Source organism: Ambystoma mexicanum, chromosome 11 (assembly GCF_040938575.1).
Source record: "Ambystoma mexicanum isolate Mex_15411 chromosome 11, UKY_AmexF1_1, whole genome shotgun sequence".
NCBI lineage: Eukaryota > Metazoa > Chordata > Amphibia > Caudata > Ambystomatidae > Ambystoma > Ambystoma mexicanum.
In genome coordinates this window covers 801713791-801736259 of record NC_090934.1, presented here as the reverse complement: position 1 = coordinate 801736259, position 22469 = coordinate 801713791, and the positions used below count along the sequence as shown (strand labels likewise).

General features: G+C 49.0%; 1 protein-coding gene across 1 annotated transcript in view; it reads right to left on the bottom strand.

Annotated features, from left to right (window-relative positions):
- The window catches only part of PDE3B (phosphodiesterase 3B), a 2257139-nt gene that overhangs the window by 185286 nt on the left and 2049384 nt on the right, over positions 1-22469 (bottom strand). Inside the window, exon 14 of the mRNA XM_069623736.1 lies at positions 2520-2681. Coding sequence (XP_069479837.1) covers positions 2520-2681 — 162 coding nt within the window. The remainder of the gene's footprint in view (positions 1-2519; positions 2682-22469) is intronic.

Below are 22469 nucleotides of genomic sequence, written 5' to 3'. Positions count from 1 at the left end.
GTGGCGAAAGTGAAAGGGAGAAAAGGTCCTATCAAGAAGAGAACAAGTAATTGTGAATCGAAGTGGTCCTGCGACGGGTCAAGCAAAATCCTGCGCACAGTCCAAAGTCTTTCATTTTGCTGAAGTAGAGAAATTTGGTCCGAGCCTGGAGTAGGCAGGCCAATTTAAGGTTTTGTGTTAAAGTGGGTCTGAGCCCGCCAGAGGTGGACCCGGGGTGAACAGTAAACCACCGGAGAAGTTAGATATTTGGTCCGAGCCCAGACAGAGACCAATTAAAGATTTTGTATCAGAGTGGGTCTGAGCTCGACGTAGGGGGGCCCGGGGTCAACAGTAAACCACCCGATAAGTTGTATATGTCAAATCCTAAGAAGAAAGGAACTTTAATGTTTTTCGTGTTACATCAGGCCCTCTGAAATAAGAGACTTTGAATGGTAAAGAGACTTTGGCACAGAAGGCCTTGATGTTGAAGTTCTGAACTGCATCCTCGTGCTCGAGAAGCTAGAGTGTGTGCTAAGCTCAAGTATGCCACCTTGTCCCGTGCTGAAAACATGTGACAGGGAAGCCAACGGCTTGACTATCCCAACATATAATTTCTTGAACACCTTTTTTTTTACATAACATTGTTTCCCACACTAGTTGTATTTAGAAGTAAGGATTGCCAATAGGTTTATTAGCATAGGCCCTTTTATTTTGACAGACTCGACTAGGACTGCGTTATTATTATTTGATGGTCGTAGCTTACTCCCATCTTTAGATTTAGGTTTAGATAGAGGTTTTTCAAACCCAAATGAAGTTCAATAAACTCCCTTGAATTATGATCACTTGTGACTTCCCATGCCTTCCTTACATAACACAAAGAAAGATGCAGTAAGGCACATTGTCATACATATTATAACTAAAAAAGCCTATCTTTCAGCACAGTCCTGCACCCACCTCCCTCACTCGCTTCTGTATGGCATAACAAAACATAACTAGGTGCTGTATTGGCACATATGGGACACATTAGAATAAGGCCTACGCCCTCCTGACCACCTTGGGGCCATCACTTCATGTTAACCGAGCATCATCTACCTCCATCACTGGTAATCCCCCCGAGGGGCGGGTGACCTACTCCAACCGACTACCCAACCACCCTCACAAAGACCCGCCTCCCCATACTTCTCAGTGAACCTCAGACATACCGGCATTCTTTCCATAGAGTGCTGCAGTGAGCCTCTGCATTAGATAAACTTCCCTGGCTTTCCTAACCCACTACGTCAATGTTGGTAAGCAAGCGCTCTTCCAAGAAACAGGCCCGAGCCACCATCTGCAGAAAATGGGCCATATGAGAAAGGGCCCTCCATTCCCCCTCCACCTCCTCTAATCCAAACAGTATCAACATATGACTTTGTATCTGTCACTTTGCTGCTCTCAATGACCTATTATATCTTCGCGTCCTGTACGCTTGGACTTGTGCTGCCCAGTGCTGCTAATGTAACCTACCTGTAACCTACAGATTATGACTTGTGCTACCAATGTAACCTACCTGTAACCCACTGATTATGACATACAAATGTTGCTTTTTATCTACCTGTAACTGCATACTTGATGTAGCCCCCTCTACCATGAGGTGAGGCTTTGCCAGTCTAGGTACTCGCACCTATTTTGTCTCATAAGCTTGCCTGCATGCCTGATGGAATACCCGTACCAGGAGGTGATGCTTTGCCAGACTGTATACACACACCAATTCTGTCCATAACCCATATGCGTATTCTTGCACGCCACTAGTGTACTATGCACTTTCTGTAACTAGCGCATAGAAGCCTCAGGGCTTTGTGTACTGAAATAAATGCAAAAATAAAATTTCAAAATCGTAACAGATTAGCTGTAACGTCATAGGCCTGATTTGCATGCAAAGAAAAGGTACAACAGCAGCAGAGGCTTTTCATGTATTCGCTCACACAGAACCGGTCAGCTTGAGTAGCAGAATTGTTGGCTCCTCGCACACAAACATAAATGTACGTGCGGGCAGCAGCAACGCAAGCTTTCATGATGTAGAACAGGTAGATTGGTGCAAGGAAAAGCAAGAGTAGAAGATTCCTATCCAAAGAACATAAATTAAAGTACCAATGCTGATAGCCAACACTCCCTCGTCCCCAGAAGCTCAAGAGGGTAATTTTAATAATCCAGAGTAGACACTTTATAATTACATGTTTGTTGCCTTTGTGTGTGGATAGCCAGTTGTCTGTTCACAGAGCCCTGGGATTGTCACTTTAAGGCATTGAGACCTACGCAAATCACATAGCCAGGTGCTGATTGGCCAACACAAATCTAACAACCATTTAGACTCACAAGTTGCCAGAAGGACAACTACTGTGCAGGGCTTTGTAATCAGGTGGCATTGCTGAAGAGTTGCACTGAGAATATCCATTGAGCTTTTTTTTTAAAAGATGGTTTCTACACCTAGAAAGGAAGCACATTTCTTGTAACCGTCAGCCATTTATGGAGTTTACCAAATATGTACTTAACTCTACACTTACCTGTTCATAAAATTCATTAACAATGCCTTCTGTCCATTTCAAGTGCAGTTCTCTTTCCTTCGCTGGGCCATTAATATCTGCCAATTTAATGCATACTTGGCACACAAGCAGACGATCGTTCTCATTGCTCCAGTCCAGGCCAGGGCTGTGCTCATTATTAACCTGTTTCAAAGGAAAATATGACCTAGTTTCAGTAGTCGTTTTTGACAATTGCAACAAAATATGGCATGCGTGATCATCCCAAATAAAAAGTAATGGATCCTTTCTTTCTGGTGTATTTGGTGATTATAAGTCATACATAAGCTAGGACTATTCATCTTAGACTAAGGGACAAATGTTGGAATGGATTACTTATGGACATGGGGAACTTTAGATTTGACTTTTGATACTAGGAAATGCAAGGCTGTTCCCGTTTCAGTTATTGTGTGTGGAAAATGGCAAGACACAATACATTAAACAACTCTATAAAATCATACCCCTGAACTCTACTGTCTGGGGAAAATCACCTAGTTTGAATATGTTGCCCAAAACATAAAGTAACAGTCAAAAATGTGAAATAGAGAGCAATAACGTTACTTAACTATTCCACCCCCTCTGTGAAAGAAAGCCGTACTGTTAACAGAATAAAAGATTACATTCTGAACACAACATGGAGTTTCTTGCTTGTTAAGATGCCCTGAAAAATTCTGGAAGTCTCCAGAACATTTCTAGATATTTATACAAACGCAATGTAATGTATGTGGATTGTTCTTTGCAGAAATGTGATTTGCAAGGATCAAGTTCAAGAACCTTTGCATATTCCATGAGGTTTTCTGGGTCCTGGGACCGCACTACCTCCAACTTTCTTTTCCTAAACATCTTCCTTCGCAAGCTCTCTGCTCATCCACCTCCAACTCCGAGGATCAGACGCTTCTCCAAGTAGAGAGTGGGTGGCAGATCTCTCTCTTCGGCTCCCTCTGGAACAGCCTCCATCAAATTTGAGCAGAACCACCACTGATTCCGGAAGCACCTCAAGACCTTCCTTTTAACTTCTGCTTTCTCTCTTCCTCTCCCCTGCTGATGTGCCTGACTGCTTCACACACTGGTCACCTGGCTACCCTCTTAACTCGGGCCCAGGCTCCTGCATGTCCAGTTGCCCTTGCAATGCCTGCGGGCTCCCCCAGCACTTAAGGCTCTGTACCTGCAACTGTACAGTACAGTTGTCAGTCTAGAAAAATAGATACCTCTCATATTTGACGGCAAACATATTTTGGGGCCGTGGGCCAACCGTCTCATGCACGATATGACAGACATATAGGTTTCCGAGTTTGCCAATGAACGACCATTTTGATGTAACAAGGATCGCCATTTTGTTTTCTAACAATTGCTCATTGCTTTCTGTTCTTATTGCTTCGCAGCACATTTTCTGCTTACATTGCTCGACTGTAAAACATTGTTGTCTGAACGTGAAAGGACAAGGCCGCAGGGCCGCGAGGATAACAAGAGTTTGTTGAAACACAACGTAGGCAGCGCCAGGAAGGAATGCCTGGCTCCCTCCCGAATGTAGCCTTGAAGCAGAGCTGCAGGGCATTTAATAATTTCGCAGCTGCCAGCCAGTCTCGTTATATGGTAGAATATGTTAGAATAAAGCAGCAAAAGGCTTGAATTATGCTCTTCTTACGGCCCCCCTTTACTGAGCCCTGTAGAGCGTGTCGGCTCCCAGGACACGAATAGCACCTCATAGATAGCAAGGTCTGGAATGTGACTCTTCCCCCGTATGTAGCTCGCTTCCAAGAACAGAAGCACTGTGTTCTGTTCAACAACTGAAAGATGCCTCCGCACTTGCAAATTGCATATTGTTACTAGAATAGATATTTGAAGGTGTCATAATTGTCGGAAGTGTCCATCATCACACCGAGTTCAAAGAAACCCAATAAAGGGGGGTGTTAAACATGTCATAGATGATTGTATGATATGCATTTTGTATATGTGTAACTGATGTACGTAATTCACTCTCTTGCGTCCCTCGAGGTCTAGAGATACACGTCGCGGGGCGTGAGACCGAGTTGGCCAACTGAGACTATTTGCTTTGCAATAAACCCTAGCTTTGGGACTACAACCTTGTGTCTGGCGTATCTATTGTGTGTGGTGACTTGCCTTGTTTCCATAGACGCAAGGGACCCCTAGGGGCCCCTTTCACAGTTATCTGCACTTTTTCTTTCCACTCACCGCCTGGCACTTCTCTCCCTCTTCCCCGCACTTGCACGATCTGAATGACAAAAGGCCTATTAAGATTGTTGTTTTGTCCTCCCCTTGTTGCCCCCTCCTTGTCTTGTCGCGCCTAGAAACACTTGTGTAGAGGCACGTTATAAAGGTCATATCATTAGACAGGCAATTAATTAAGAGGCACCAGCTGGAAAAGGGGTTTGGGAAGTGGTGTCTCTCTGGTCTCTCATGGAATTCCCTCCCTAGCCCAGGCATCCCTAAACCCCAGTTAGTGCTAGCGACCGGTAGCCCCAGTCTATGCTCTATACTAATGATGGTACCCTAAAATGTGGGCTTACTTACTCACTCAGGGTCTTCCAAGCTGGCCCTCCCTTAGCACTGGTAAGATCTAAAAAGAGTGGTGTATATTTGTGCTGTTTAATATTCCAGCCCTCTACCTCCCTACTACTCTCTGTGACGATTTGTGGCAATTCGTCCCTTATTCCCAATGGCGAGCCCCCTTATGTGAGGCTAGGGAGGTGAGCCGCTACACAATAACCTCCCTTGGGGTAGCGGGAAGTGGGACCTCACTGGGAGAGACGGCCCCTTTGGGGACAAGCACTACCGTTCCCAGGAGGAACTCCCTAGAGGACCTTGTAAAATGACATCTTTAAAATTTTCTGAGGATATGAACTGTGAAGAAAAGTTCAATATGGATTATTGCCATCACAAAATAGAAAATCTCCTTTTAAACTCCCATTCCACTGGGAGAAAGAATAGGACGTATCGAGGAGAGGAAAATCTGCCAGAGTAAGAGAAAAGGGAACAACGTTTTGCACAGGGGAAGCCCCATGGCTATGTCAATCCGAAAAAGGGAGTAGTCTGGGGAAACGTCAGGAGAGCCCACAAGTTTAAAATAAGAGTAATTAAGGCTATCCTTAGAGCAAAGCAGAGGCAAGACGCACAGCATCCTGCAGACACGAAAGACCAAGAAGAGACAGACATGTTACTGTCGGTAACCAGGAAGCCAGAGAAACCAAAGCTGGACGTATGACGCCCCAAAACAAATAGAGAGAGAGCAGCAGAGACCAATGGCGGGACCAAAGTAAGACAGTGGTGGACCAGAGGTCCATGTAGCAATGCCAAAAGCGTGCTGATGCGAGCAACTCAGGACAAGCTGATATCGAGGGTACCGGACCACCATCCATAACAAACTGAGTGAAGAGTGGCTGGCAAAAGGGCACAAGACGCCAGATTAGAAGGAGAAGTTGCTGATCCTCAGCTAATGAAAACCCTGGTGACGTTAGCCCTAAGAACTGAAGGTAATATGGTTAATGGGACACCCGGGGGAGTGGATAAAAACCGGTATTGTTGGAATGCTCATACTCGTCACGGTTCTATGTAAATTCATCCCAAAAGATGAAAATGTTTTGCCAAAAAAAATCATAGAATGTTTTATTTTATTTGGCGGGTCCCCTCCTCCCTTATTATTTATTCCCTATTCACCACAACATCCTACCCCTTATTTGGCCTCCTCCAGACACCCTATATTTTTAGATTTTTTTGTGTCAAAAGGTGCTGTGGAAAAAAAAAACGGCCGATGAATGAACGTCGTACCCTCGGCAAAGTCAAGAGAGAGGAAATATTGCAAGAGTGAATGAGAATCATTATTGGAATGCTCAAAATCGTCTTAGTCCAGAAGGAAGTATTGTGCAGCCAGTTCAAAGAGAAGAGAAAGGAAACAAGAGAAGACTCAACAGTCCAAAACAATAATAGATGAACTGTATGAACTTATAAAAGTAATCACTAGAGACTATCTGAAGATTTTCTATTGAGAAGTGGATGAAGTATAAGTCAACACACCTCAGGAGAAACCTTCCTGTTTTTGAGTTGTTAGAATTAGTGGCAGGGTCTGATAGAATAGAGTTGGATGGAGGACAGTTTAATTTCAAGACATTCACTGACGAACACTCTAGCTAGTTTTATTAGGTAGGGACGCCTTATATAGTAGGGGAAAAAAGGCTTTATTCCTTTTCGTGAATAACCCGGCCAACGAAATGGCTAATCAGAGTCTGTGTCCTTCTTCTGACCTACCACATCTCCTTCTACCCTCCTCCTCTTTACAACTGCACCCCCCCTCCTTCCCACATGCATCTCCTCTGTCTCTGATATTACTCTCTCACCTTCAATCTATATCGCCTTCCTAGCACTCTCCCCCTCCACTATTAGAGTAACTTCTCTGCGCTAGTAATACTACAACTTTCACTGCTATTACTCTCCCCTCTCCGCACTTTCCTATGTTGACTTCCACACTTCTTGTCTTTGATTCCATGTGTAGTTATTACTCCGTCCGTCCCATCACTACCTCTGAACTACTACTGCGCTCCTCTCCACCAAACTCAGGGATATGGCAAACTGCTCATGCTTCCACTACACACTCTCGCACTACTCCAACACCCTCCGCATTTCTCTCCTATACCCTTCTCTGCCCACTCCACTCATACACCCCTCTCTGCTAGCCTCGCTTTCTCCCAACACGCACTTCCTCATACACTTACTACTACCACCCAACTCCCCTACTCTTATCTCCCACACTATATCTATCTCTCCCTCACACACCTGCTAGACAGCCCCTCCCTACAATACACTACACTACACACAACTGTTACCACTCTCCCTCACTACTTCACCTTTGCTGAGCTCTGCCACAGACTCTCCAACACTCAGCTCCTCTGTCCATCATCAGCCTGGTCTCTTTCTCCACCTTTGGCACCTCCTGTGAACTCACTGATAGAACCCACGCTATACCACTCCAGCTGTCTGCTTTTATAGTGCAGGGCTGGTGGTTCTGCACCTTTCTGCCGTTCACATTGGCTGCAGTACTCAGCTGACAATCTGCACCGATCGATGCCGGTCTTTCCCCAGGATCCTGCTGAGAGGCTTAAAAAACCCTTCTATAAGGGGACGGTAGATCGTCACGACAATGATGGTCACTTAGCATTGGAGCCCTGCAGAGTGTGCCTGAAAATCCTTTTGTTAAACTAACTCACTAGAGCTGCACTCATGAAATTCTGATCTGGGAGAGCTGCGGAGCACCAGGGACTTGTCTGGCAACTGTGGTTTTATTCTGTGGCTGCGTCCAGCTGACGGCGCGAGCTCGCCTGCGGCCTAAGTAGATGACATGAATCACCATCTTAGTGTGTGCAGATGAGCAAGGGCGGAGTCCAAGGTGCAGTTCGCCTGCAACTGTCAGCGCGGAGTGCGCCGGCTGTGGATGGGGTGGACTGCTGAAATAGTTGACAGCCCCTGCTGGTGTAATTAGGGGCATTCACCGTGCCCAACATATTTCTGAAAGCCTTGCAGGATCAGAACTCCTTCTGGACCCCAGCTCCGCTCCTGAAAAACATGCTGGGGCCTCCTAATGGGGGCAGGTGCAGTGTACAGCCTCGCAAGTAAGGGCGTGTTGCAGCCTTCCAGCTTCAAGCAGGTAGGAGGGATATGAGGCCTATCACATCAACACAGAACACCTTAATTTGCTAAAATATCCTGGATAGCAGTGTTCGCAACTTGGAGTTCACCACATCAAGGTGAAGGATGCTTCATTATCTGGTCACAGATGCATAGCGCCGATTATCTTGCAAAACTAACCTATTTCAGTAGCTGTTCCTGGGTAGGTTTCTGGTGCCTAGTAGTGGAGCAAAGCTAGCTTAGATCAACATCATCATCTTACAATGTTTAAGCTACAGCATTGGATAACTGACCTGCTTCCTTCTACCTGATGAGGAGTCTGATTGTTTTCTTGTTGTCCTCTCTGAAGTTAGCTGCAGCTAAGACATCTCTTTGCTCTGCAGTGGATTGAGTGCTCTGGCCTTTCTGTCCCAACAGAGGGGGTGCTTCATTTTCTTGCCTAGCAGTACCACTTTGAGATCTGTGAAGAATCCTGCGGATCCCTCACCAAAACCCTCCAAGTCTCCTCCTAGGTGGCCAGGGGAGGCAGATGCTTCCGTATCCCAACCCTGGGAGTGGTGTACTGCGGGAGGATCACTTGGGTGGAGACAGAGCCCAGGGTAGTGAAGTGATTCCGTGGGATGAGATGCAGAATTTGTCCTCTGAAAAGGATATTTTGACCCCTACGCCAGAAGAGGTTATGGCTTATTGTCATTTTAATATCTCCAAACCTCCTGTAAAACGAGATGGTAAATCCTAAGGTTGTAGCTCCACAACATATTATACCAGAATAACACACCTTGTTTATCCCTAAAAAGAAATGCCCTCTTCAATACCAAAGGTACACTACAAGGAATGGCGGAAATGTTGCCTTCTCTACACCTTCTTCCTACAATAACATTAAAGCCTGCAACCCCTCTGTTAAAAGTGATAATGAAATTAAAAATTAAATCTACCCTTAAAAATACAAAAGTAGAAAAATCTCACTTTAGGAAGGGGCAGGGGCATGGGTGGGCAGTACTGAGCAGGGGTGTGCTTATCGAGGAGGTGGGAGCTGGAGTGGGGCGTTAGTGAGCAGCGGTGAGCTTGCCGGGGGGGGCGTTATTGAGCAGGGCATGATGAGGGTGTGATGAGGTGCGAGCTGGGGCCAGAAGGAGTGAGGAGGTGCGAGGTGAGGTAGGAACGAGTGAGAAGGTGCAGGCTGGCGTAAGAGGCAGATGTGCGAGTTGGGGGCAGGTGGGAGTGAGTATTTGCGTGTTGGGGCCAGAGGGAGGCAGTGAGGAGGTGCAAGCTTGGGTGAGAGGGAGTGAGGAGGTGCGAGCTGGGGGGAGTAATAACAATAATAATAATGTATGGGGGCTGGAGTAGAGTAGTGCCGAGCTTGGGAGGGTGGGCAGGATTCGAGTAGGACCGAGCTAGGGAGGGTGGGCGGAAGTTGAGTAGGGCTGAGCTAGGGAGGATGGAAGGGGGTGGCGGGAGTCAGTAGGGCCGAGCTAGGGTGGCCGGGCGATAGTCGAGTAGCTCCGTCCTAGGGAGGGTGGGTGGAAGTCGAGTAGGGCCAGGCTTTGGATGGTGGGCGGGAAGCGAGAAGGGCCGGGCTTGGGCGGGTGGACGGGAAGCCAGTAGGGCCAAGCTTGGGAGGGGGGGCAGGAAGCCAGTAGGGCCCAGATTTGGAGGGTGGGCGGGAAGCCAGTAGGGCCAAGCTTCGGAGGGTGGGCGCGATGCGAGTAGGGCCGATCTTGGGAGGGTGGGCAGGAGCAAGTGCGGCCGAGCTTGGGAGGGGGGGCGAGAGCAAGGAGGGCCAAGCTTGGGAGGGGGGGGCGGGAGCGAGTGCGGCCGAGCTTGGGGGGGGGGCGAGAGCGAGGAGGGGCAAGCTTGGGAGGGGGGGCTTCAGCGAGGAGGGCCGAGCTTGGCAGGGTGGGCTTCAGCAAGGAGGGCCGAGCTTGGCAGGGTGGGCATCAGCGAGGAGGGCCTAGCTTGGGCATTAGCGAGGAGAGCCGATCTTAGTGACAAGGCCCGAGCATGGGAGGGTGGGCGTTAGCGAGGAGGGCCGAGCTTGGGATGGTGGGCGCAGCGAGAAGAGCTGAGCTGGGGCAGGTGGGTGGGAATGAGTATGGCCAAGCAGGGGTGGGTGGCCTATAGTGACTAGGGCCGAGCTGGGGCTGATGGGTGGTAGTGGGTAGGGCTGAGCTGAGGCGGATGGACACAAGTGAGTGGGGCTGATCTTGGGAGGGTGGGCGATAGCGAGTGCGGCCAAGCTTGGGAGGGTGGGCTTCAGCGAGGAGGGCCAAGCTTGGGAGGGTGGGCTTCAGCGAGGAGGGCCAAGCTTGGGAGGGTGGGCGTCAGCGAGGAGGGCCAAGCTTGGGAGGGTGGGCGTCAGCGAGGAGGGCCAAGCTTGGGAGGGTGGGCAGCAGCGAGGAGGGCCGAGCTAGGGAGGGTGGGCAGCAGCGAGGAGGGCCGAGCTTGGGAGGGCTGAGCTTGGGAGGGTGGGCATCAGCGAGGAGGGCTGAGCTTGGGCGTTAGCGAGGAGGGCCGAGCTTAGTGAGGAGGCCCGAGCATGGGAGGGTGGGCGTTAGCGAGGAGGGCCAAGCTTGGGATGGTGGGCGCAAGTGAGTATAGCCGTGCTGGGGCTGGTGGGCGCAGCGAGTAGAGCCGAGCTGGGGCAGGTGGGTTGGAATAAGTAGGGCCAAGCAGGGGGTGGTGGCCTGTAGTGAGTATGGCCGAGCTGGGGCCGATGGGTGGTAGTGGGTAGGGCTGAGCTGAGGCGGATGGACACAAGTGCGTGGGGCTGAGCTATGTGAGTAGGGCTGAGCTTGTTGAGTAGGGCCAAGCTAGGGTGGACTAGAGTGAGTATGGCGGAGATGGGACGGGTGGGCGATCGTGAGTAGGGCCGAGCTGGGGCAGGTGGGTCAGTGAGTAGGGCCAAGCAGGGGCAGGTGGGTGTCAGTGAGTAGGGCCGAGCTGGGGCAGATTGGTGTGAGTGGGAAGGACCGAGCTGGAGTGGGTGGGTGTTCGTGAGTAGGGCCGAGCTTAGTGAGTACGGCCAAGCTGTAGTGGGTAGGGCCAAGTTGGGGTGGGTGAGCTGGAGTGAATAGGGCTAAGCTGGGGCGGGTGGATACAATTGAGTGGGGTAGAGTTGGGGCGGGTGGGCTTGAGTGAGTAGGGCCATGCTAGGGCGGGTAGGTTAGAGTGAGGAGGGCCAAGCTGGGGTGGGTCCAAGTGAGTTGGGCTGAGCTGGAGCAAGTGGGCGGTAGTAAGTTTGACTGAGGTTGAGCAGGTGGGCGCAATTGAGTAGGGCCAAGGTGGGGCAGGTGGGCTTTAGTAAGCAGGGCCGAGCTAGGGCGGATGGCTGGAAGCAAGTTGGGCCAAGCTGGGGCCGGTTGGCTCTTTAATGAGTAGTGCTGGGGTGGGCGGACGGAAGTGAGTAGGGCCGAGCTGGGGCGGGTGGGCGATAGTGAGAAGGGCCGAGCTTGGGCAAGGCAGCGTTAGTGTGTAGGGCCAAGCTGGGGTGGGTTGGCAGGAGTTAGTAGGGCCCAGATGGCGGGTGGCAGAAGTGAGTAGGGCCAAGCTGGGGCAGGCAGGCTGGAATGAATAGGGCCATGGTGGGGACAGTGGGCGATACGGAGTAAGGTCAAGCTGGGGCATGTTGGCGGTAGTCAGTCAAGCCAAGCTGGGGAGGGTAGGTGTGAGTAGGGCCAAGCTACTAAGTAGCGCCAAGTTGGGGCAGTGGGCAGGAGTGAATAGGGCCGAGGTGGGGACGGGTGGTGGTAGTGAGTAGAGTTGCACTGTGGATGGAGGGCTGGAGTGAGTAGAGTCGAGCTGTGACAGGAAGGTTGGAGTGAATAGGTCTGAGGTCGGGACAGTAGGTGGTAGGGAGAACGGCCAAGCTGAGGCAGATTAGAATTAGTGAGTCGGGCCGAGCTGGAGTGGATGGGTCATAGTAAATAGGGCAGGGGAGGGTGGGCGGTAGGGAGTAGGGCCAATGTGGGGTTGGGTGGGTGTCAGTGAGTAGGGCCAACATGGGGCAGGTGGGAGCGAGTAGGGCCAACATGGGTCAGTAGGGCCAACGTGGGGCAGGCGGAAGCGAGTAGGGCCAACGTGGGACAGTAGGGCCAACGTGGGGCAGGTGGAAGCGAATAGGGCCAACGTGGGGCTGGTGGGTGGCGGACAGTAGGGCCAATGTGGGGATGGTGGGTGATGGACAGTAGGGCCAACGTGGGGAGGGCGGGCGGGCAGCAGTAGGGCCAATGTGGGGCGGTGGGTGGGTGGGCGACAGTAGGGCCAACGTGGGTTATGGGGGACAGTAGGGACACTCACTGCCCCATCCATGCCTAAAAGGAATAAAAAGAATATTACTGCAGATAAACATTTGCCTCTCCTCCAACCTTTACATGTGCCCCCCTTTGCCTCCTCCGACCCGTCAGACGTGGTGGACCTCTATAACCAAACCCTGACCACGGGGCTAGACAACATTGCCCCTTTAAAAATGTGCAAAAGCAAACCTAAAGCACACCTCAATTTGTGGTTCACCCTAAAACTGAAAGCCCCAAGGAACGAAAAAAGAAAATGTGAAACATCATGGAGAAATAACCCCTCCCCCAGACAACAAAGATATCTTGCTCAAAATTTCAGCCAGATATAAAGAAGAAATTCTGATGGCTAAAAGAGAAACCTATAATAACAGGATTGAAAAGGCTAGGTCTAGTTCCAGAGAACTATTTACCATCTTGAGAGAACTTGAATCTCCCATCCCCTCAACTGATAACTGTATCAAGGACAAAACCTGGTGCACAAAAATCAAGAAGGCTTAACAAATAAAATCACTGTTTCAAAAAAAAATAGCAGCTAAAAAAACAGACCCTGATTGCACAGCAGGCCACGCTGAAACCTACCCCCATCCTGCCGAAGCCACTACAGCGATTCAAATTCACCCCAGTATCCACCCAAGAAGTAATTAACATTATTGTCTCTCTCAAACCCTGAAACTGCCAAGGTGACTCATTTTATTTATTTTAATTCTTATAACGCGCTGCATGCCCGTGGGCCTCAGGGCGCACAAAAGACAAGGACAAGAAAAGACAACAAAGAAGCCAGTAGGAGCTGAAAGCGAGTCATAAAAGATTACTCCATGTTAAAAAGGTGAGTTCTTATGGCTTTTTTGAATAGGAGGTCGTTTTGGATCTGTCGTAGCCCAGCCGGCAGGGCGTTCCAGAGTAGAGGACCATCAAGAGTGGTGCCACCAAATTTAGCAGTCTTAAATCTGGGGGAAGCAAGGACGGTAACAGAGGAGGAGCGAAGATTTCTTCCATTGCTCTTGATGTAAATGCGTTCAGACAGGTAGATGGGGCTGCTGAAAGAGAGGCATTTATGTGTCGTAATGAGCATTTTGTGTGAAATGCGATGTTTAACAGGAAGCCAGCGAAGCTTCCTCCTGAAGATGGAGATATGGCAACGGCGAGATTGATTGAAAATGGTCCGTACAGCATTGTTCTGTGCCACTTGTAAGGATTGAATATTTGCGGCAGTAGTGCCAGGCAGTAGGCTATTACAATAGTCTAGTCTGGAGTTTATCAGTGCCGTAGACAGAAGTGCGCAGTTTTCAGTAGTACTAAATGGACGTATGTAATTTTTTACGCTTATTGATCAGTCCGTAGCTGGACCTGATGTTAGAGGCATACGGTTTCATGGATAATTCGTCGTCTAAGACAACACCCAGAGTTTTTACCTTCCTTTGGACAGTAATAATGTTGTCTGCAATGGGGAAATGGGAGTAGTTAATATCTAGTTTACTCCGGGTGTTTTTGGAGGATACTATCATTAATTCCGTTGTGGTGTTGTTCAGAGCAAGTGAGTTACAAGCCATCCAATCCTGGATGGCTTTGTAGATGTTATTGATGGCATCAACATCATTTCTATACTGACCGCTTAGCTGGATGCGACCTGTGTGTTGTCTGCGTAGTTAATATACTGAACACCTAGCTTGTTTAAGAGGTCCAGAAGAGGTGGAATATACAAATTGAATAGTAATGGCGACAGGCAGGAGCCTTGTGGGACACCACAGGAGTGTGAGATAGGAGTGGAGTGATGACTACCCACACTAACCCTAACCATGCAAGGGCCCAAGAAGGTGGCAATCCATTTTGATGCCATTGAGGAACAATTTGTGACCTCTCTGAGCCTTGTCACTAGTAAGCTGTGATCAACCAGATCAAAAGCTGCAGAGAAGTCAAGTAGCATTAATAGTGCGGCTTGATACTTGTCAGCGATACCCGCCAGGATGGACTTGAGGTTGAGCATGGCTGTTTCAGTTCCATGCCGGGCCCTATATCCAGACTGTTGAGTGCCGAGGATCTTGTGTTCTTCAACATGAGCCTGGAGTTGTTTATATGCTAGCTTGTCTAGTTTCTTCAATATGAAAGGCACGTTGGTTATTGGCCTATAAATTATCTTTGTTGGTGGGGTCTATATTTTCTTTTTTCGGCAAAGGTGTTATCCAAGCGGATTTAAGCGCATCTGGTACCACACCTTCGTCAAAAGATACATTTATCAACTTAGTGATCCAGGGTACTAGCAAGTCAGTCAATTCTTTGAAGATGTTATTTGCACAGTCGTCACCAGGGCAGGAGGTAGCTTTAAGATCTTGTATGACTCTAATCACTTCCTTTTCAGAATAGTGGGAAAGGAGAATTGGGGTATTCCACTTTGGGTGTTATTGGGATGTGTGATATTTTTAGAGGGAGATGGTTGAGTTACATTGGTGAGGGCTTGATTGATTGTTTCCTTCTGGGAGTCAATTGTAGAAAGGAAAGCATCGTGGATGTCTTGGCACCATTTAGAGTCTTTGGTTATGTTATTGGACGGTGGAGGCTGATCCTGAAAGTCATTTAAAATTTTTAACAGTTCACCGACACTGGATTGAGCGTTGGTGATTCTTTTATTGTAATGTGTGGCTTTGGCATTAATGATAAGTTTTTGTATTCATGCATGGATTTTTTGTAGGCATCTAGTGTATTATTGTTAGGGTTTTTTCTCCAGGATCTTTCAAGAGCCCTTTTGTTTTGTCTAGCCCTAACAATATCGTCTGAGAACCAGGTGTTTTTGGTAACTTCAGACTTGATAGTTTTCATTTTCATGGGTGCGAGTTCATTCACCGCTTGTTTGATAGAGTGAGTCAAGTGGTTAACTAAGGCAGAAGAATCCGCTAAGTTGGATATAGGTTGTAGCCGGGATGCTACAAGGGATGAAAATTTAGAGGATGTGATGTTTTTCAGATTGCGGGTCAGTTTCCGTGAGCACGTATAAGTGTTGAGTTTAGCTGGAGAACCTGGTAGTGAGATTTTTGCCTGAATAAGAGAGTGATCAGACCAAATACATGGTGTAACCAAGATATCGGAAATAATAGCTTTTTGTGAGATAAGCCAGTCGAGTGTGTCGGCTTTTTTGTGTGGGAGATTTAATCCACTGAGTTAGTCCGAGAGAGGTGATTAAGTCCTCTAGACTGAGTCCTGCTTTGTCAAGTTGGTCGTTGGCCCAGTAGTTAAGATCGCACATGATGATGAAAGGGCTTTTACTTTTGCCGATTTGTATGATAAGATCAGTAAGTTGTTCTTCAAAAAGAGGCATGTCCTTGGGTGGCCGATAGATGGTAAATACATTAAGAGAAGAGTGAGGGGACGTCTTGATTTTGCCCCACAGTGATTCACAACCATCGGGAGAATAGTGTGGTATTACATGACAATTGAGGCTGGATTTGCAAATGAGTGCCACTCCGCCTCCTTTGCCTTGGGAGCGATCTGCTCTAATTAAGCCATGGTTCAGTGATACCAAAGAAATCAGGGTTACATTCATTGACAGTCTGCAATTTCAATGCCATGCTTATACAAAGAGCAAGTGCTGAGCAAGGAAAGAGACAGTACTAGCAGCGGCGCAATGTTAGAGACAGTTTCACCATTCATGCGCGCGGTTTTGACTAAGCACCTGATTGTATTTGTAAACACCTTTCACTTCGTCCACTAAGAGTGAGTAACTGGCGAACTTACTAGTGCGTTTTTCCAGTGATCAGTCAGGCTTTCTGGAGGGGACGGAAGCCTAGCAGGGAGTAGGTGCCAGCGAGCCGGCGAGTTGCGTCGATGACCGATGAAGACCGGCACATCCCAGAAGCGCCTGCGCTGAAGCGCCTGGACTCCCAAAATATACTTGGTGATGCTGGGAAATGTAGTCTAGACGGACTACAGCACAAGCACACAGGCACACGTATAAACACCCAAAATAGCAGCCGTACGTGAGAGTTCTTTGCTCTCTGACAAGCACACCACAGTAGGCATTGAAGACAGCAGTAGCAGCGTTATAGTATGCAGTTGTGGAGAAAAGAAAATAGCAAAGCTGCAAATTCAGTGAAGAAAGGTAATTTCAGCGGCAAGCAGTTTGTGGCTGATTAAAATCTCGTGTCAGCTGTCTGACAGATGCTGCCGTCGGGAAAAGCCCTTGTTACCTGTGAGGAAAGCAGGGAAATGAGGGAGAAAGGCGGCTTAAGAGGAGAGCCGCGGCGTGACCGGTGAAGACCGGCATGTCCTGAAAGCGTCCAGCTTCTCTCATCAAAGATACAGCCAAGAAATTGGCCCCCTTCACAACCACCCTCATCAATGCCTCCTTTCGCACAGGCACTGTCCCAACCAATCTGAAGAACTCGTGGGTACTTCCACTACAAACAAAACTCACACTTGACCCCAGCATCCCCACCAATTTCCGTCCTATCGCCACGGTACCTTTTCTCCTTAAAATCATTGACATGGCTGCCTACAACCAAATTCAAACGTACCTCGAGGCCCATAAGTTACTTGGACTCCGACAATCTGGATTCAGGCCCCAACATGGGACAGGAACTGCCCTGATCGATCTGAAAATCTAAATCGGTGACTTGAAGGACAAAGGAAAATCTGCTCTCTTGCTCCTGCTGGACCTGTCAGCCGCCTTTGATCTGGTTGATCACAGGTGCTTTGTAGACACTTATCCACCGCGGCTCACTTTTCAACAGAAGCAACAGCATGGATCCAATCTTTCCTCAACAATAGATCCATGAGAGTCGTCTGTGCCTCTGCAGCAGCTGACCCTATCCCCCTCACATGTGGTGTTCCACAAGGTTCATGTGTATGACCTTCCATGTACAATGTGTTCACCAAACCTCTGTTTGATGAACTGGACCATCTGAGTGTCATCTACACTAACTATGCAGACGACACCCAGATCCTCCTACCTCCATCAGGAGATTATGACAAGGATCTTGGCCCTTGTCAGCAAAATCTACCTCATCATTCAGGCATGGATGGCCACTCACGGACTCTGCCTGAATGATGAGAAGATTGAGTTACTCCTGTTAGCCTCCCTTACCAACATGAAGAAATTGAGCAACCTATACCGATCTTTCAACATTAATGGTAACGATATAAAGGTGGCCAACAAAGTTAAAACTTTGGGCTTTTACCTTAGAATCTTCCCTGAGTCTGTGCAGGTAGGTTAGTGCAACAGCCTCAACAACTGCATAGACCTGCAAGCTCATCCACTCTTGCAAACCTGTCCTCTCCACTGAAAGTTGTATGACCTTAGCACGTGCGCTAGCCTTATCAAAAATGGACTATTGCAATGCCCTTTACTTGGGTTCAAGCAAAACTATTATCAATAAACTCCAAATCTTGCAGAATAATGCCCTTAGAACTGCTTTGGGCATCTCCAGGCAACATATCTAAACTACTAGACGGAAAAACAACTGGCTCTCCATCCAAGAAAGAATCCAGCTCAAAACAGCCCCCCTTACCTACAAATGCCTCAATAACGCTGCCCCTCAATACCTGTCAGATACATTTGTCAAAAACAACCCCACTAGACCAACCAGGACCACTAACACCGGCCGCCTAAGGGTGCCGAGATACAAAACTAAAAAAGCTGGGGGTAGCAGCTTCCCTGTGATGGCTGCCCAACTATGGAACTCTCTCCCACCAACACCAAGCACAGACCAATCCTTCTACATCTTCAGAAAAGACATTAAACTGTGGTTGCTCTCCAAAGACATACCTGTATAGACCCTCCTGCGCCCAAATGTATATTTCTTCCACTAGTATCATTAAACTTTGTTCTGTATTACTCTGTATCCTGTATGTATATACCTTGCCTCTTGTTTAAAATGTGTATCATTCTTAAATTGTTCAAAGTATGAAGCGTTATTCTTGCCACATACCTTTATATGTAATTATTGAGTTGTACTTCCTATTCTGTAACTATGAACATGTATATTCTTGTAATGCGCCCAGATACCTAAGGGTGGGGTGTGCACTATAAGTAATAAACAAACACACGTGGGGCCACCTCATGTAGCCAAGCGCTCACTATGATGTTTGGTGACCAACTTCCGGTCACACCTCTTTGGGTCCTGCCAGCACTTCTAGATATTGGCCACCCCTTAAGGTGCGTTGCAACAGCATTAAATTGTGCACGGTGGCCTTCCAGAATTCGTATTGCTGCTGTTGCAGGGTCATCAGATGCTCGGGAGCTGTGAGGCGGGCTCCATCCTTAACTCCGTCCACCAGTACGATCTGCTCCTCCTCTGAACATTTTACATCATTGGTGTGGCATGGTACTAGTGTGTGCCCAGTGCTGTGGGGCTGGGAAGTTAGGCAAGCTGGTCAGGCAGGGAGAGGGGTTGGCAGTAGCCACAGGCTCAGAGAAATTGGCAATGCAATAATGGGATAAGGGGGAGACAGAAGATGTGGATGCAACAACTCTGGGGTAAGCAATGGTGATGGGAATGCAAGTTGCTGGACAGTGGTGCCAGGAGCAGGGAGGGGTGTGCAAGGATGAGAGAGCACAGCAATCAGGGTTGCACAGTGAGCGTTCACAATGATCAAATCGGCAGTGGCACCTGTTCAGGGAGGGGAGGCGAGGGAGAAACAGTGAATGTTATATGCCCAAGGGATGGTCACACAGGCAGAGTGGCTCTTTTCAGGGGTAATGTCACCAAGGCAAATAGGGGGTGTCACATTTCTAGGCAGCAGCAGATATCAGGGTGTACGTGTTGCAGTTATTAGGGGGCTGCAATCATTAAGGGAATTAGGGGCTGCAGATATCTAGGGCAGGGGCAGCAGGTATTAGGGTTGGCAGGGGCAGCAGATATCAGGAGGCAGTGGACAGAAAAAAATCTGGGGCAACCGAAATCAGAGGGCAGATCTGCAGATATTGTGGCGAGGACAGCAAAAATCAATGGGGGTAGGCTATAGCAGAAATCAGTGAGTGCGCGGCGGGGAGACCGCAGAAATCAGTAGGGGCAAAGGACTGCAGAAATCAGTGGGGCAGGGAGCAGCAGTGGTAAAGGGGGAATATTCTTTAGAAACCTGGGGGAGCAGGGAGAGGAACAAATCACGTTCCGGGGGCTGCACAAATCTGGTGAAGCGCTGACGGCTTGGACTTTACAGCCAACTCCCGAGTAACGTGCAGTGCATCTTTCCACTCTGGAACTCTGCTTTCTTTCTGCACGGGTCTGGAAGCATTCCACCTTTAAAAATCGCATATGGTGTAATATGTTGAATATGAAGCGAATACGCCTCGCTTTTACGCTGGTGTAAGTGTTAAAGGCGTCATCAACATATGTAATGCCCAGAACAAAATGAGGTTCATATTCCTTGATAAAGTGTTGTTTATTTATTTTCTTCCTTTTTATTTATTATTTTCAATCAAGCCATAAAAAAAAACATTTCAGATAGCAATAAGAAAGGAAGCATTTACAGGCATTCGGACAGCTCTACATTGATCAAATAGCATACAGTTAAGACACACTGGAATACACATATGCCTGAAAAGGACTTAACAGGAACAAACCACCTTTTTAATCGTCCGAACCTTTTCCCAGCAATGGTCTTAAACTGTTTAACAAGTGTAGGCTTCATAGCCTAATTGATCTTTTGCAAATAATTGTTCATAGCCATCGTTCAAGGCAACCTTCTTCGGGAGATATACAGGCCGATTCATGGAATTAATGTGCGCTGAAAATATCGGCGCAAGCGTGCGAAAACGTGCGATTCGCAGTGAAAGAGCAAAAATCGCAGTGCAAGTGCGAATATCGCAGGGAAACAAGCACACATCTATTCATGGAAGTCCGTGCGCGAGTAAAATCTGGGATGTGCGCTGAAAAAGTGCACAGCGCACAGGTCATCTAACGGCGTGCGCTAAGGCCACAGCGAAAGTGCACATAGCGCGGCGCACATAACAAAAGTAGGCGGAACACGGGGCGTGACACGCGGAATGGGGAACAACTCGTGAAAATGTGGGCGTCACGGGGGAAGTACAGGAGGCAAGTGCGTGGAACGCCCACACGCTCGCCTAAAACACGTATTCATGGAATCGAATAGGGCAAAACAGCGCACGGGCAAAGACGCGCACAGGCCTAAACACGTCCGCCACACGAAGGCAGACGGTCGCGTCCCTGCGCATGAAAAAAATGTGCGCCCACAAAAAGCAGGTATATACAGCTATGTAGAATGTCCCATACTGTGGGCCTCTATGACAAATGACGCGCAAAGGGCTACGCGACAAACACAGACACCCGCTGTGTGAAAAATAGCGTGTGCGTGTATTTCGGGGGTGCGCGGGAAGTTCTACACGCTATTTGCCCTGGGAGAGCGGGGTACGTGTATTACAGGGGTTCATGTGAAGTTTCACACGCGATTGGCCTGGGTACGTGTATTTCAGGGGTGCGCGTGAAGTTTCACACGCGATTGGCCTGGGTACGTGTATTTCAGGGGTGCGCGTGAAGTTTCACACGCGATTGGGCCTGGGCAAGCGGGTTACCACTCACCGTCTGCCTTGCGTGTAGAAGAACGCGTAACCAACACCCACCCGCTGTGAAGTAATAGCGTGTGAACCCCAACGCCTGGAAAACACACGCACCCCACCCCACGAAAAGCACGTACAGGCCCGTGCGCGATACGTCACAGGCGCGCTTACGCGCTGAGTGCCTTTGGTCCAATGAAAGCGCGTATGCGTGCTGACGCGCCTACGCGCTAAGGGACTTTCCTCGAATTACACGCTGACGTGCAAGAATTTCACGTGCCAAATCACTCCGTATCAAGCTGGCCACGGGAAAACACACGGAAGACAACGCTCCTGCCCAAAAGGCCGAATTACTGCCCCCCAGAACCCCGACCAGCCTCCCACGAGCCATCTGCTGCTGCCTGACTGCCTGCTGCCATCGTGCCCTGCCATTTTGTGCCTGCACATCTGCAATCTGCAGGGGTCCACTTGCTGTGTCCACCCCTGCTGGAACAGAAGACTCCCGACTGGTATACCATCGCTCCACAGCCCAGCCACAGGACCCAGTTGCCCACCCACGCCTGCCTCGGGGGTCGCCATGTTGGGGCAAACACCATCTGAGACAACTGGCGACCCCCAGCCAGAGGGGAAGAGGGCCACCAGCTTCAGTCAGAAGGAAGTTGGTGTCCTGGTGGAGCTTGTCCTGGGGCATTATGATGCCCTCTTTGGATCATCACGCGCCAACAAGGAAGGACGGGACAGGATCTGGGACGACATTGTGGTTGCCATCAACGCGGAGGGGGTGGCAACCCGCAACATCAAGCAAGTCAAGAAGCACTGGGAGGACTTGAGGTCCAGGACCCTCTTAAAGGCCCGGCACCTCGTGGAGCGGGGCCGGGGCCGCATGAGTACCATCCAGCTGAGGGTCCTGGAACGCGTACGCCCAGCGCTCCACGCCCAGATCCTTCAGAGGCAGACCCGTCTGGAGTTGAGCGGTAAGTGGCCCAAGCATTGCTGTGTGAGATAGGGCATGTTGCAGTGTGCTGGTTGTCTGTTACTTGCCTGTATGTGTGACATAGGCCATGTATGTATGTGTGTGTGCAGGGACATCATGGTCATGCATGTGAGACCAGTAATGTGTGAACCACATAGTTGGTGCATGTGTTTAAATGCAACATGGGGAGCTCTATGCGGAATGGACACATGAGAGCATGCCAGTCTCTGTTCCTGGACATGGGTGGGGGTGAGGGATGGGTGCTGATGCCATGTACATGTATGGTGTCCATGTCTGTGTGTCTGACCTGCGTGTCTGACTTGTGAAGGCCATGGATGCATGACACATGTCTGTGACAATGTTCAGATTCACTGATGCAGCCTAGTCATCCTTGTATCCACTGTGTCTGGGGTGTACGAGGCCAGATGGATGAAACTAGGGTGAAGTGTGTGCATGTGATAGGCATGACCCATGATGCATGTGAGTTTCAAACCAACATTGTATGTTTCAAGAGTCCCTTGGACATGTAT